Below are 16160 nucleotides of genomic sequence, written 5' to 3' on the forward strand. Positions count from 1 at the left end.
TTTATGTGTTGTCAGTTCTTAAAGATAGGTTTAACTTGTCTGGCTGTTACTTCAGAATGAGCCTTTTCAAGGTCCAAACTGTGCTTGTACTCCATTCTTAATGTCTTAATATAGCTTAACATTTTAATATTAATAATTCTTAATATTTTAATATTCAGCAATACTGCAGTTTCTATCTGGATAATACAAATGTCTTTGTAAAGACAGGAAATGACAGTGTACCTGCCACCCTGAGAAGCTGGGGTTTTTTCAGTGATACTCTTAATTGCAGTCAGTGTGCTATCTATGCCTGCACAGTCTGTCACACTTCCCTCTTTTCCAGGCACTGGCTGCTGGAGTACTCTGTCCACATACCTTTTTTCCCTATGTTAGCACTGTGTGGAGCTCAGGGTAATGCTCCTTGCCTCTCAGAAAGGTCCATCAGCTCATTCTCTGCAGCACCTGAACATAGCACAGTAGATCTGTGAGCAGCATGCAGTGTAAATTCATACATGTTTAACTCAAGCCAAAATTGGCTTCTCTGTTTGAAACACACCATGTCCTACCGATCTGCTATGGATTATGTAAAGGAAGATGTACCATATTCTCTGTAGCAAAGAGGATTTCTTTTCAATGCATAGTCATGCCCCATTTGGTTAAAAAACTTGCTTATGAAAATAGTATCTCTGCTTGACCTCACTTTGTCAAGATGCTATTTGTAAACGCTCTGGAGTCTGCAGAGTGCTGCCTCAAGTACTCAGCCTGCGAGCAGGCAGGGCAGGGTCAGAGAGGAAGGCACAAAGCTGTAGAGGATGTAGGCTAGGGCTGGGCTGTCAGGGACAAAGCAGAGAAAAGCTTCTCCAAGGAAACAGAAGCAGAAAGGTCTGGGCAAAGGCTTTGAAATTTAGCTTGTGTTTTGTGTCTCCTTGTGAGTAAAACTTTATTGTGGGTTGCCTGGTTTTGTAATCCTAGCTCAAAACCTAAATCATCTGGAGAAATAGGAAAGCTGGATCAATTTTTTAGCCCTCTTGCCTTCCTTTCAGTTTGTCCTCTATTAAGACTTTCTCTTTTTTTAAAGGAACTGAATTCCTCAACTGCTTAAGTACAGTAAATCCAATTTGTTGCAGCTGCTTTATTTCCTCACTGAAAGGAAATTGAAGATTAAATTTTAATCTTTGATCTTGGCAAATTTCTTTCCTAGAATGTGAAAACTGAGAATGCTAATCCTTCTTTCCATTTAAGGCTTTCATGGATCCTGCTATCAAGCCCTAATTCACATTAGCCATGCTTTTATTTGTAATGCTTCCTGTCTATCCTCTGCTTCTCCCTCAGTTTGAGCAGCAGTTTGAAATCGTTAGTACTGCAGTCTGGTTGATTTTCAGGTCCTTCTTTTTTCAGCTTTTCTGGTTTTGGGTTTTTTTGTTTTGGTTTTGTTTGGTTTTTTTTTTTACAGCATAGGAAAAATATTACATATTCTGAGAGAAGTTAAAACTTTTGTTTAGGCAGTGTTTTGAATTTCGTTTTTGTGTCTTTTTTTCTTTTGAAGTTTGCTGCAGTATTGTTATCCCATTCTGTTTTACAAGGGTGTGAGTTGACAGGAAGAAGGGAAGTTCTGTTTTTAGTGAGGTGGAAACCCAAGAAGACATGGGTGTTTCCTTTTCTGCAAATGTAACTGGGAAGAGTTCAGCTGGGCATAGGACATAGACTGAGAGATTCCTGCAATTCAGAGTGGAACATACAGGGCAAGGTACAGAACTATGTAGAATTAAACAATTTGCAGTCAAGCCTCCAACATGATGATTCTATTCTTAGAATTCACATGGGTTTCTTGTGCAAGAGGAAGCCAAAAGTTTCTGGGTTGATAGCAGCCTGAAGGAAAAGACTTACTCTACAAGATGCAGTAGTTAGGGAGGCATTTATTTTTAAACCCTCATATTTTAGTATCTCATTCAGAACTGTTAAAAAGGGTGGTTAAAAGGTTTCTTTAAAATAAACTTTAACATTCGAAAGAAGTTTAAAGCTTTTGAAGCTATTGGTGTCTTCAAGGATGTGTTGGAATATTTACAGCAAAATGTTTTCTAACTCCAAAATGAAAAATACTCATTTTTGCAAGGAGTCTGCCTTCTGCTGCCTTCTCCCCTGCACTCCCCTTAGTGGGTTAGAGACCCATAGGGACTTTCCTTTCACCATTTTGCATACTTAATGACCTTAGCATGGCAGTGTATCCCCTTCAGGGAGTCTCTAATGTGTAATACTAAAATCTGTTTTTATAGTGGCATCTTTTTTCTCTTCTCCCATAACTTTGCTTCTGTGGATAAAGGCATCACATAGAAGTAGCAAGCAAGAAAACTTTAAATAAGTTACCTGGACATTAGCACTTCATGCGTTCCAAATTCCAGAATATGTATCCAATGTAGGATTGTAAGATTGGTAACAGGGGAAAATAAGGCCATTCAAAATAATAATAATGACAGGTATTGAGCCTCTGGAGGCCTCAGGGCAGTGCAGTTGCAAATGATGTGCATTCACAGTAGGAAAGCATATTGTGTGCATTATGAGTTTCTTCCGTTGTTAATATACCTGAACTTACCTGAACTGTGGCAGAAAAAGAATATTTGCTTTGGCATAGTAATAGAGCAAACATCAGTGTCTTCCTCTTCTAATTCCACAAAGAGAATTATCTCATGTCTGGAACCTCAGGTGAACCTGAGGCTTTGTTTTCATAAAAGAGTTTGAATAACTTGATGCTGCAAATGGAAGGATTAGAAAAAAATAGGTAAAAATTATGGTAAGTCAATCATGGTGCATAATCATTAACTGCTGGATTGCAATCATAGAGCCTGAATTTGATCTCTGTGCTTTATCTGTTTAGATAAATAACCTTGCATTACCATTTGCTTCTGAGAGTCACAGGGTTTTGTGCTTCATTTCTTAAAGTTACTCAACCATTTTGCAGTTTTTTCTCCTGTTTTTACTGAATTCAAAGGAATCATGTTAAAATGGCAAAAAAGTTATTGAGAAGACCAGTGGTTTTAGAGAAATTTTCCTGACCTGTTAAGAAGGAAGATCTTGATTTATTTTTTTTCTGACACCCTTGTAGAAATGTTTTTTTTTTAAAGGACTTCAGCTATAAATGGATATTTTGTATTTACATCACTGCCAAAGGGAAAAAAAATCCTTAAATGACAAGCTGAGTTTGAGAGAATATTTACAGATGGCAAATTAGACAATCTGTCAAAAAAAAGGCATGTTTGCTAAGAATCCTCCATTTCTCAGCTGATCCAATAGTTGAAGAGCTGACTTGAAATCTGCTCTTTACTTTTTCAGTAGTTTGGTTACTGATCAGGATCAGCATTCTTGTTTTTACTACCTGGGAAAACTGGTTCTGTTCTGCCTGTTACCCTCCTCCAGAGAATCAGGTTATTTGTGCAAGGAAGTGAAGAGTGTCAATCACATGCTGCAGTGCTATTTTAATGAGCATATGCAAAGTCAACATATTATGGTATCCCTTTTGGATGTCTGTGTTCTGAAACAAAGTCTTCACTGCAGTTAGACTAGAACTCAGGAGTCCAGCTGCCAGTATTTCTGACAGTATAAACTTCCTCAAGTTATCCAAAGGTCAAGAATATCAAAGGCTGTGTAAAATCGGTAACTAATTTTGTTACTGGAGGATATAGTTCAAGATCTCTCTAAGAGACAATAAAGGAGGATTAAAAAATGCTGAAGAAGCTTCAAGGGTGTCTGTTCTGTGGCATAAGTAGTGCCATTGCTGTGACACACAAAGATCTGTTGGTCAGTCAGAGTAAGAAAATGAGTTGTGGTAGGACATTCCTGCTTTTTTTTCACTGCAGCAACTGCCGTTAGAAAACCTGCTGGGATCTAACTGCTCTGGGATCTGTCTAGGTTGGGGAATAGTGTGTCACTGCACAGGGCACAAATCTGACAGAGATCATATATTGCAGCATCAAACTCTACTGGTAAGTAACTTGTTTTCATACCTGCTGATCTAATTTCTCAAAGTCCAATGACATACCAGTCCAGACAGCTCACTGCTGTGCTACAGTACTGGCAGCTTGGGAGTTCCCTTTTTATTTTGGAGTTGCTTTTACAGATTTTAGTTATATTCATGTATGCTGTCCATTTAGGTTTGCATTCCATATTTCCTGTCCTAAATAAAGGTTTTTGAAGCTTGTTCTTATTCAAATGTTTTATTTTTTTTAAGCTTTTATTTTCACTTTTACTTTTCACTACTCAGGTAGTTCTTGAACTGGAACACTCATCTGATGTAATTCCCTTTCTTAGGGAATTAGTCTGTTTGGTTTATTTCCTGTCTTCATCTGCTGGTAGGAGGGCAAATTGCCAACTGGACTGGCATTTTCTGGATTTGGAGAAATTAAACCTGCAGGTAAGAAATTACTGGTTTTTCATAGGTATAATTGGAAACAGAACTGAGTTTTGTTTTATTAAACAAAAAAAAGTCTGTAAATGGAACTTTTGGAATAAGCTTCCAATGAATCTGGATTTGGTCCAGGGGAAATTGGAAATCCAGTATAGCTGAAATGAGACCAGAAATTTTATGTAGTTACCCAGGAAAGGTTTTTCTATATTAGCTTGGACTAAACTTGAGATTAAATTCTATTTACTTACTAATTTTTAAATTCGCAGAGGCTGCAGTTACAGTATAGTAAGTGACCAGATATAATCACTGTTTCATGTAACTTCTGTTCTGCATGCAGAAACCCCACATACAGGTTGTCTTTTGTCCCTGTCTCTCACTGTTAAGTCAGGTCACACTTTCAAGATGCAGAAGTTTTAGATGTATTAATTCGAAGCAGTCATTCCTTAATCTTTTGAGAGGCAGCTGAGCTGCCAAAAGCAATGCTAGTGCAAACAGAAGTGTTTGTGGGGTTATCTTAGGAATTAAATTTTAAAACCATAAACAAACACAAACAGAAAAAACAAAAAAGCTTTGTGAAAAAAAAATTTTAAATAGCTAACTTTGATGCTTCATTTTCCCAGTGCCCCTAACATGATTGTACCAGAACTGAAAGGCAGCAGGGATGGAAATGGGCAGTAATTTGTCAATTGCATTTTATTTTTGTGTGTGTACTCTACAAAAATATATCCTGCATGTGCTTAATATTCTCAGAACAATAAATCTTTAAATAAACAGCTCAAAATAATAAAAGTTGAGGAAATGTGCAAGTAAATATTCTGAAGGGTACCTGAGAAACACAGGGTCAGTGAACAGTAGAGGAGAAGGATGTTTATTGGAAGACTTCACTAATCTCACATTTCCTAGCTTCTTAAATACACAGTTAAAGAACTGAGAGTCAAAAGCATGCAGAGATATTTCTGGGAATTGCTGTGTAAACCTGATGAATGCTTTGGCTGCTTCTGTTATTTGTGAAGAAAAGTAAGTAAATTTACAGGCCTGGAGGGAGCATATGTATCTGCATACCCTTATTTCCAATTTGGGAGTATGTTGGTATTGATTAGTTAATGACTCATCAGTAATCTTTTGTAATAGGCTGGAATTCATTAACAGGATGTTTTTAACTGAACAGGTTTTTTTTGTTTTGAAGAGGAGCCTAATTTTAATAGTAGTTCCTGGTATAGAGAACAAAAAATATAAATGTAAGGGAAATATTTGTTGGTTTTTAAAATTGTATTTTAGTATTAAGACGTTCTCATCTCTTTTGCCGATTGTTTTGCCAAAGAAATTATTGCAGTAGTATTTTCAATTTGTGTGGAGTTTTTCTTTTTTTTCAGATACTAAAAATATCCCACCACAATTTAAGTGTCATAAGTAGGGTATCCTGGGACAACATGGCAAGACTGTGTATGTTACACTACCCTTATATATATGCATTATGGGAAAACCTATGCTGTGAAGTAGTACAAGGGATATTTGGTTATTTTAGAAGAAATGCCCTGGTCTCAGCTGGGATAATTTCCTTCCTAATAGCTGGTACAGTGCTGTTTTTTGGAGTCCATTTGAAAATAATGTTGGTAATAGGCTGATGTTTTGCTTGTTGTTGAGTGTTCTTTCTCTGCCTATCTCTTCACAATTTCTTTATTTTTATAATGTTTGCAGAACTTGAAACCCTATATGAAGTTATTTTAAAAAAATGTTGGTTGGGGTAAGGACTGCTAAGGCTACAACTGTTTCCTTTCTGCAGGTTATAAAACAGCTACTGCTACTTTTCGCCAACATGATTATAAAGAGATGGAAATAATTGTAGACACAGAAGATACCAGTTAGTTGGATGAGAGAGGGGAAGTTCACTGACTCTCAGAAAATCAAGAATTTTTTCATACCTAGATTAGAGAATGTACCATAAATGGGCTTAACCCTCTTACATATTCTTCCTACACTGCACAAAACCGTCTACACTCTGCAGTCCCACTGTGTTAATCCAGGATACCCTATTCAGCCCATCTCACACACTGCTGGTCTTTCATCAAAAAAGTCATACAATCTCTTATTAGGATCCACTGTATTCGCCATGTACCAACTGCCTTCCTGAGATTATTACTTTTAGCCACTGTTTTTATGTTCCTTTCCAGACTGATGAAAAATTAACAGGAGTTAACAGCTTGGTGTATATGCTTGTTTTCACTCAGATTTAATAGTATTTCCTTGGTTTTTAGCTTCTCTCTTTAGTAAATCCTATTGTCTCTCTTAGCCTCTTTTCTTTTTGGAGTGTCCTTGCTTTTACTCCTATATTAAACGGCTTAACATACTGTCTGCATACTTACCTTGCATCATCCTTAAATCCTCACAGACACAAAACCAATAGAACCATATTTCTTTGAACTTTATTTAAAAGTAGAACAACATACTCATTGCACTCCTGGTGATGGGGAAAAGTCCTGCTTCAAACCCTGCAGCATCTCTGCCCAGAGCTGGCCAGCACTGCTTACACTGTTTGCATTCTGGGGAACGGTGCACTGGTGTAGAAATTCAATATGCCTTGGATAAAATAGGTTGTTGTCCTTTGAGAGCTTTTAACCTCTAGAAAGTGTTTCTCTTCTCTGAACAAGAACAGGACAGCAATAGATAGTCTTGCACAGCTTTTTTTCATATTGAGTTGAAATTTGTATTTGCTTTTTTCCTTAAAACTTGATCATGTTTTCTTCCTTTTAAACTTTTTCTATAGTAAATGCTTTTGTATCCACCTCTTTTGCTGTTTTTGAATATTTGTAGCAGTATCATCTTTCCTCATGGTGATTAAGAGTGTTAGGATCCTGTATGCTGGGTAGACATGGAGTTTAGGGACATGGTTTAGTGGTGGACTTGGCAGTGGCAGGTTTATGGTTGGACTCAATGATCTTAAAGGTCTCTTCCAACCTAAATGCTTTCATGTTTCTGTGCACTTTAATACTTCGACTCTTCAAATAAGTCTGGTTAAACAAAGGCAGTAGCAGTTTTTGCATATCAAGAGAATTGCTCTCTGGAGGTAATGCCTTTATAATGACTCTCTGCTGCAGTGGAATCTTATGATACTTGGAAAAATGTCTGCAGAAGAGGAAAGAGCTAAATAATCTACAAAGCTGATAAAATAGGTGGTAACTAATAGCATCTGGTGTAAATATTTTGTCTAACTTTCTATTGTCTATACTACTGATTTATATATATTTGATACAGCGCTTGGACTGACTTTATAGTTTCAAATCTATTTTTACATATTTTTAAAGATTCAAAATAAAAGTTTTAAGGGGAGAATAGTTAGTTCTGTATCCTATTTGATGCCTGGTTTTCTTCCTGAGCATTCTGGAGGGGTTTAAGAAGTGATCTACCAAAACTATCTTTAAATGTTATGTTAAAATCCCTGGAGAAGTTTGGCGAGGCTTTGCTTCAGAATTTCTTTGTTCACACAGAAGGAGTGAAATTTCAGGTTAATATGGTATAAAGGTTTGTGGAATATAGAAATATTAGACATATTTAATATAGAAACCTATGTCAAATGCAAAAATGTCACTATTAGTAACTTGTCTGTAGATGTGTGTCTGTGATAGCCTACAGGGGTTGTCCAAATGGAAATTTGCATGTGTGGATTTGCATTTAGGCACTGTGGGCATACTTGTTCATATAAACTGTGTCCTGTTATGAAACTTCTGTGAAAACATTCAAGATGTCCTTCTGAATGAGGAGGTGATGTAATGTACCTGGCAAACCTTGTAAGAACTTGCTATCTCGCTGTTTCAGTTTCCTCAAATCAACAAACCTGTAACAGCCCTGTGTAATGCTCAATGTTCCCCATGGGATTAAGGTTATTACATGGGGAAGTGAATACCATACAAGATATTTGAAATTATTGAGAGCTTTGAGTTAGCAAAATGGTTATTTCTGTAGATCTCTTAGAGAGGAGGGTGAGGGGATAGATTCCTGGGTAGAAAAGTTGATTGTTTACTTGTATGAATGCTGAGGGAATTAGTAATCTTGAGAAGTTTCTTGAAACTAGTTTTAATCACGGTGGCGCTTCATCCCCTTCTTGTACAGTAAAACTGTGAATCTCCTCCGTCAACCTCAGCTGCTAAAAATTCCTTACTGAGCTTACTACTGTCCTACTTTGTTTTGTGGGAAATTTTGGCTCTTTGGGCACTGTTATGTGCCCTTACAGAGGTTCCTGTCTAAACAGAATAAAAACTGCATTGTAAAAATAGACCTGTTGACAATGTTATTGGAGAATTCATATAAATGTATGTGTGCCATGAATAGTTATTTAATTTGCTGTGCAGTTTGGCATTTTGGATAGCAATATGGCATTTGGCTTTGAACTTCTGAGTACATTTGGTATGGAGATGAGTAAATTAGCTTTTGCTTCAGGCCAGAGATAGTCAAACTCATTGTAGAGCAACATTTTACTACTGTCTAGTACTTTGTGGATTGGAGAACTTAGAAAACTCAATTACAAAATGATATTACTTTTATTTCTAGTTATTCTACAGCAGTATAAGGGCAAATCAAAGGTTGCCTTGTACTATTGGAAAAAGGCTGGTCCTGTATTGGAGCCTGAAGAGCTATGTACTTTTCCTTATTTCTATATGACTTTTGGTGATTCCTAGTACTGGCGTATTAGCTTCCTAATTTCCAGAATTTTAGAAAACTGGTTTGCTTCATTGGGAATACAAGGCAAAACTAATTTGAGCATTTAAGATACTCAGTTTACAGTTTTTCTATCAGTTATAGACATAAGTTACTAGAAACTGTAAGGCGATAGAAAACAGAATAACTGTGTGTTATATTTTGCCTGAAAGCATACAGTGGAATTAACATGTCTGGTTTTTAGTTCATTCTTCAAAAGTATTGAAGGGGGAATGAGAGGGTGCTCAAAAAAAATTTTTTTTGCAAAAAAATTGGTGGTGAGGGAAGCACATCACATTCCCGTAGTGGGCTTGCAAAGTACTGGCTTGTTAATTACCATTATGCTGGCAGATAGAAACTTTTAAATGCAGTTGCTCTTCTTTATTGCTTTTGTAGAAGGATTCAAATTTTAACTTTTTTTTGGTTCATAAATATGCCTCAATGCATTTCTAAGTTGCTTCCCCTAGGAAAAATGAACAGTTTAGGATGCTTTGTGGAAATTGCAATCTTTTGGTCACTTGAAGTAGAACATCTGGATGGTCACTAGTGGTGTTCCCCTAGGCTCAGTTTTGGGGTCAGACCTGTTTAACATCTTTATTGATGATCTGGACATAGAAATTGAGATCACCCTCAGTAAATTTGCAGATAGCACCAAGTTGGGTGGGAGTGTTGATCTGCAGGAGGGTAGGAAGGCTCTGCATAGAGATCTGGACAGACTTGATCAGTGGGCTGAAGACAACTGCAAAAGGTTCAAGAAGGTGAAGTGCCAGGTCCTCCCCTTAGGTGACAACAACCCCCTGCAGTGCTGCAGGCTGGGGGAGTAGGGGCTTGACAGCTGTTTGGCAGAAAGGGACTTGGGGGTCCTGGCTGACAGATGGTAAACATGAGCCAGGAGTGTGCCCGGGTGGCCAAAGTGGCCAATGGCGTCTTGGCCTGTATCAAGAATAGTGTTGATCACCCTGTACTCTGCACAGGTGAGGCTGCACCTCAAGTACTGTGTTCAGTTTTGGGCCCCTCACTCCAAAAAGGATGTTTAAATGCTGGAGTGTGTCCAGAGAAGGGCAGCAAGGCTCATGAAGGGTCTAGAAACCACATCCTGGGGGAGCTGAGCGTGTTTAGTCTGGAGGAGGCTCAGTAGGGACCTCATCGCTCTCTACAAGTACCTGAAAGTTTGTAATGAGTGGTGGTCAGTCTCTTCTGCTGTGCCTGAAGTGACAGCACCCAAAGAAATGGCCTTAAGATGAGACAGGGGAGATTCAGATTAGATAGTAGAAAATTTTTTTCACTGTTCAGGTGATCAGGCATTGGAATAGGTTGCCCAGGGAAGTAATGGAGTCACCATTCCTGGAGGTGTTTAACAGGATTTGGGTCTGGCACTGGGTGATGTGGTTTAGGAGTTACAATGGCAGTGCTGGGTGATGGTTGGACTGGATTATCTTGAAGGTCTCTTCCAACCACAGTGATTCTGTGATCATCTATGTCCTGGTTTTCCTTTATCTTAATTGCATTTAATAGACTCTTTTTTGTATTCACAGAACTGTGCTAAAGAATAATGACTTGAGGTCAAGACAAGAATTAACTACTCACCTCACCAATCAGTGGCCTTCCCCAGGAGCTCTGGATGTCAATGCTGTTGCCTTGGACACTCTACTCTATAGAAAGCACAATCAACAATGGGATGAGTAAGTTCAATATTTATTTCGATTTCCCCTTAGAGGAACAGGGAGACTGAAAATGACATATTTCCCTCAGCATACTTTGGAACATATCCTATTGGAGTCACTTGTTACAATGTACAAGGATCAGCTGGTAATTAAAATAAGTTTCGCTTGCTTACCATAAAAATTTTCTTCCTTTGGATTAATTTTAAAAAAGGGCAGAAAAAGAAATCATTGCTTTAGGAAAGAACTGGCTTAGGAAATAAACAAAAATAGTGTTTAAGAGAAGAAAGATTAACTGCACAGGTTTTTAAAGAAAACTTTTTAAGGAGAGTTGAAGATAACTTGTTATAGCTTTAAATGTGTTGCTATCAAATATTACTTGCTTTGCAGGAAAAGTTTTCAAAGTCTGGACCAACTTTCAGCAGAAGTTAGTCTTTCTCAATCCTCTCTGGATCCAGGTCACTCACAGGATGGGAAGCAAGATGGAATTAACTTGTTAAATGAAGGTACAGAGCCAGTCTAATGTCTTCCTTTAATTTTGTTCTTCATAGCTCTGAACTTAGTCCCTGTGAGACGAATTTTCAGTGTGAAGAAAATATGCATTGAAAAACATAATTTTCATTATGTTACACGACTTGTTTCACTTTCCCTAAGGACTTTGATTTGAAGAAGTTTGGATTTATGACGATACCCACCCCACTCCTCTGTATTTAAAGCTAAACTTCAAATATGTTGCACATCTCTTCCTTCTCCATCACAGAACCAGTCAGCTCCACTACAAGGAGGATCTTCTGAGAGCTTTCTGCTATAACAAACTCTCTGTTTGTTTTTTTGTTTGTTTTAAAAGAATGATTAAAGGCACTGGATTTGCAACTACCACTGTCATTCTTACATCTGGCATTTAGCATTTATATATGGAGATGCAGCCTGACAGTGTTTCCATTAAATAGAGAGAGGAGCATGATATGAACTGTGTATATAAATGTAATATAAGCACATAGCCCCTTTAAAACCTGTATGCTTATAAAAGCTTAGCTGCTCCATCTTGTGGACAATTGTGAAAAGCAGGAAAATGTTGGAAGATCTGTGAAATAGTAGTATTTTGGGTGTAGAATATAAATTGTTATAAAAGAATCCTTTTTGTATCTCATCAATTCTAAGCTTTAAATAGATTTGCCAATACAGAACCTTAGTGTTACAGAACATGTAAAATTCCTTTTTTTTTTTTAATATCAAGGATGAAGAATTTTGAGGTTGTTTTTTTAATTGTAAGCAGTATTAAAATCTAATTTAATTCAAGACTGATTTCAGCCCAGCCCGTAAGGCATGGGTAGGGATCTCTGTACCACCTGGATAGGGAAGGTGTGGCGTAAGTTGTGTCTTCCCAATCACATTTATGAAACATGCCTGTGCTGAAGCATAGCATGGAATTTGTAGTAGTATAGTTTAAACAGCTTTTTCTGTTCTCTCATTTTTTTGTGGTCAACTAATCTTGTGCTACAAAAATTATTAGCTTAATTCTTATTTTTCTTAACAGGAAAGGAAGACACTCCATCATTGCTTGGTCTTTGTGGCTCTCTTACATCAGTAGCAAGCTATAAGTCTCTCACAAGTCTGAAATCAAGTGAATACCTTGCAAGTCCCACAACAGAAATGACAAGTCCAGGCTTAACACCATCTTGAGATACACACAAGGAGGAGCTTTGTGTTGTATGCATTTGATTTATGTTCCATAAAACAACTTGCAGTGAAGACTGCTAGTTCTGAGTTAAATAATAAGCTGCTTTATTTATTCTTTTCATGATTACCTTTATAATTCACTAATTTGGTTATTTTTCATTTGCTTCTTCTTTCCCCCAGAGGACTTTTCAGATTTTCCATTGGTCTGGAATTATTTAAATCTCTTGGTCAGGTACAGAATGTATAATCTGATGTTTATTACTGATTTTTAAAATGAAACAGTTGGAAATCAGTCCCATACTTAAATGCCATCAGCTTTGTTTCTCCTTGCACTAGCCTGGACCTGCTCTAGCCACTGTACTCTGCAGTGCTTTAAATATTTATCAACTCCTGGAGAACAGGCAGGGAATCCTTAACACCAGTCTTTGTAGGCAAATAAATACCTAAAAATGCAGCTTTTCATCTGTGTATGTTGCATAGGACCTCAAATAGCATATTTAACCTATCAACAACGTTTCTCAAATTGACTCAGTGTTAGGTTTTGCATTCCTGTTAAGATCATGGCACTTAGGAGATGTCCCAGTCACACTGAAGAATCACACTGAAACACAAACTCTTGAAACTGCATGTGAATAACAAATGTAACTTGATCATATAAATCAAGCATAAATAGCCATTTGTAAATGGTGAGCAAACTCACTAAATGCTTTTAAGTGGCCTGGGCTACAGATAATCTAACATCATACAAGAAATTTCCTGCTGAAAAGATGGGGGCTCTGGATGATGGGAGTAAGCATCTTGTTAAGTTTGGATTCTGTGTTTATTGGCAAGATCCCAAGGAGGGTGAAAAAGGGGAAACAATGTAATGACTGTATTTGTGTGTTAAAGATTTTTCTCATCCCTGTAGGAGTGCAATAGGTAATACAGCAGAACTCTTTAAGTCAGTTTTCTCAAATTACTTGCCATTGATTTAAATTACTGATAGGAGGAAAAAAAAAGGGGAGTAATTTTTTAAATGTAACTAACTTTCCAGATTACCCTACAGTTTCAAAGTTTGCAAAATAATTTTTGAATTGCAAACTATATTCTTAATTCTTTGTAAGATACAATGGATCCTTTATCTATGAATTTTGCTAATCAAGGTAATGCTTATCAGTATGATTAGTAACTTTTTAAACAAAAGTAAAATGCATGTAAGTACGTTGTATTTATAAGTGCTAGGGAAAATGCTTTTTTGTGCCAAAGAAGTTTCATAAATTGTTTACATGAGTAGCTGCAATACAAGACAGATTTTTAATTATTGCTTACTCCTCGGTGTTTACAGTATGTCACTACACTCTGTACAGGTTTGGTTGATTTACCTCTTGTGATAGTACCTTGGCACAACTACTTTAAACTGGTCATCATAGGGTGGGCTTGAAAGAAAGAGGATTCATTCTTACCTTTACTGAAACGACAAGAAATATTTAGTCTTTGTAAGTATGAGGCTATGCATTTCTGGAACTCAAGGTACTGTTGGATTTAGGTGGAGGATAAAAATCCATCTCCTCAACTCTCTAGTCCATGCTGCTGGAGGTCACTACATCCATGGCAGGGTACACAACCACTGATGCTATTTTAATACAGAATTTTAAAGCAGTTTAACAAAACCACCAGGTCTTTCAAGCCCTCAAGTATCCACCCAGTTAATTTCTCTGTAATAAACTCTGACCATTAAATCTTTTCATACACCACCAGAATGTCCATTACTTCATGGAACTTTTTTTGTTATCACATTAAGCACCTGTCTCTTGAGTAACATTATTAAATATAACTTTGTAAACTAGAGATGCATTTTTACTACAAATAAAATGAGGGAATCCAGATTCCACAAGTTAACATTCTGCATCAATGTACAGTGATTTAATCAGTCTTGCTTGCTGTTAAACACTTGTCACACCACATCAGTGTTTTGGAGGGGGCAGTAATCATGATCTTCAGTCATGTTCACTGATGGCTCTTTTCTTAGAGCTACATGTGTCGTTTAGCTGAAGTCTTTTATGTAGTCTGACACGTGTTTCTGGGTGTCATTTTGTGCATGGGCAATCAGTCGTGCATCTTTCTCAGTTCTAAACATTATTAATTTTTAAAAAAAGAATTTTAAACCGCCAAAACTGTATGTTTTGTTGCCTTGATGTTCCATAAATGTTGCATGTAAATTAAAAATTTTGTATCATCACCAGTTAGACGCTGTTGTCTCTGTTTTAATCACACAGGATAAAAGAAGACCATTCAGTCAATTGCAATATTACTGAGTTCATAGAAAATACTTTTCTTGCACAATGGGGAGACTGGTTTTCTTGCTCTGTAGCATTCAGTGTCATCCAATGTCTGCTGCTACTATTTTCTTTTAGGCCTTATTTTGTAAATTTACATTCAAAAGTCACAGTGGAAGAACAGTGTTAAGCATCTCCTCTGCCTCTGGCAGCACCTCTTGCCAGCACCATGGTATCTAACATGGTACCTAATGTCTTTACAAGAAGGGCATTTTTCAGTGTGTGAGGAATTTACACCACGGACTGAGTTCCATTTCTTGGGTAAAGCACACCCAAATGTCAGTGTCTTAATGATCTGACTACTGACTTGCTTTTGTATCAGCACACCCCTCATAAAAATACACAAAAGATAGAATTCAACAACTATGTTGAAAACACATGAAAGGAGGGAGGTAGTGAGGGTAGTTAAAAAATGATTTAAAAATCATACCGAGGCAGCTCTGATCTAGTAATTTGAGTGCTTACAGGCAAGTGCAGAGTGGCAGCTGTTCCTACCAGGAGTGCAGCTGCTGAGGCAGAGGGTGGCTGTGCCTATGGCAGCAACCTCAACATGCTCTTCCCTTCAGAGGAACACAGGGCGGAGTCAAACTGGCATGGAACCACCTCTCTCTATGCCAGCAGACTTGGCCTTCCAAGACAGGTGATCCCACACGAAGTGTGCAGGGCCTGGCCCTGCCCTGGAGCGCCGTGACAGTGGCAGCTTCCACCTCCCAGAAACATGCGAGAGAGTGTTCCTGCAGAGCACCCATACGGGCCTTTGGCTCCAGTGTCCATGTGGGCTTTAATGTCTTCAAGTATTACCTTAACCAAAAGCCCCTGCTCTCCCTATCAGTGTATTCCCCATGCTCTCTCTGTGGCTAATGAGCTTAAGTATTTTTCCAGTTTTACAGAATTTTTCATTTAAAATAAACCCAAGAAGCTTTTATAATATGCACTTACACAAAATACAGAGCTGCAAACAACAAACCATACAGAATGAAACATACCAAGCAGCAAGAATAAATAAGTATGTATTGAATTCACCCTGTATCAACCTCCTTACTGAGAAATAAATATATCTTACAACTGGAAACCCAGAACATTTTTAAACATAATTTTAAAACCCAACAAAAACGTTAAATCATGACTGAAAATTTAATACAGTGGTAGTCATTATTCTTCATTACTATGTGCAGCCTCAATTTTTTTTCTTCTCCTCCTTTCTTTTTTCTTTTGTTCTTCCTTCCTTTCTTTTTTCTCTCTAGCTGCAAGAGAAGTCACAAAATCTTCAATGATAGTTTAAGGGTGATGTGTATTTTCTTAGTCTTAATAAAAAGAGTGAATTAATCCTTTGTGAAATAGTTAAAAATGAAGCTTTATTTAGTTACCAAATATAAGGGTAGAAATTCACTGGGAATTCTAAAAAACATCTTCACAGATTTAAATTTGGCACAA

General features: G+C 37.4%; 1 protein-coding gene across 2 annotated transcripts in view; it reads left to right on the forward strand.

Annotated features, from left to right (window-relative positions):
- RUNDC3B (RUN domain containing 3B) overlaps positions 1-14596 on the forward strand; it is a 49823-nt gene extending 35227 nt beyond the window's left edge. For both annotated transcript variants that reach the window (XM_069005760.1, XM_069005761.1), the window contains exons 9-11: positions 10606-10752; positions 11122-11237; positions 12269-14596. In XM_069005760.1, coding sequence (XP_068861861.1) covers positions 10606-10752; positions 11122-11237; positions 12269-12414 — 409 coding nt within the window. In that variant the 3' untranslated portion in view covers positions 12415-14596. The remainder of the gene's footprint in view (positions 1-10605; positions 10753-11121; positions 11238-12268) is intronic.
- The last annotated feature ends 1564 nt before the right edge of the window (positions 14597-16160 follow it).

The sequence above is a fragment of the Aphelocoma coerulescens genome, chromosome 2 (genome assembly GCF_041296385.1).
Source record: "Aphelocoma coerulescens isolate FSJ_1873_10779 chromosome 2, UR_Acoe_1.0, whole genome shotgun sequence".
NCBI classification, from domain to species: Eukaryota; Metazoa; Chordata; class Aves; order Passeriformes; family Corvidae; genus Aphelocoma; species Aphelocoma coerulescens.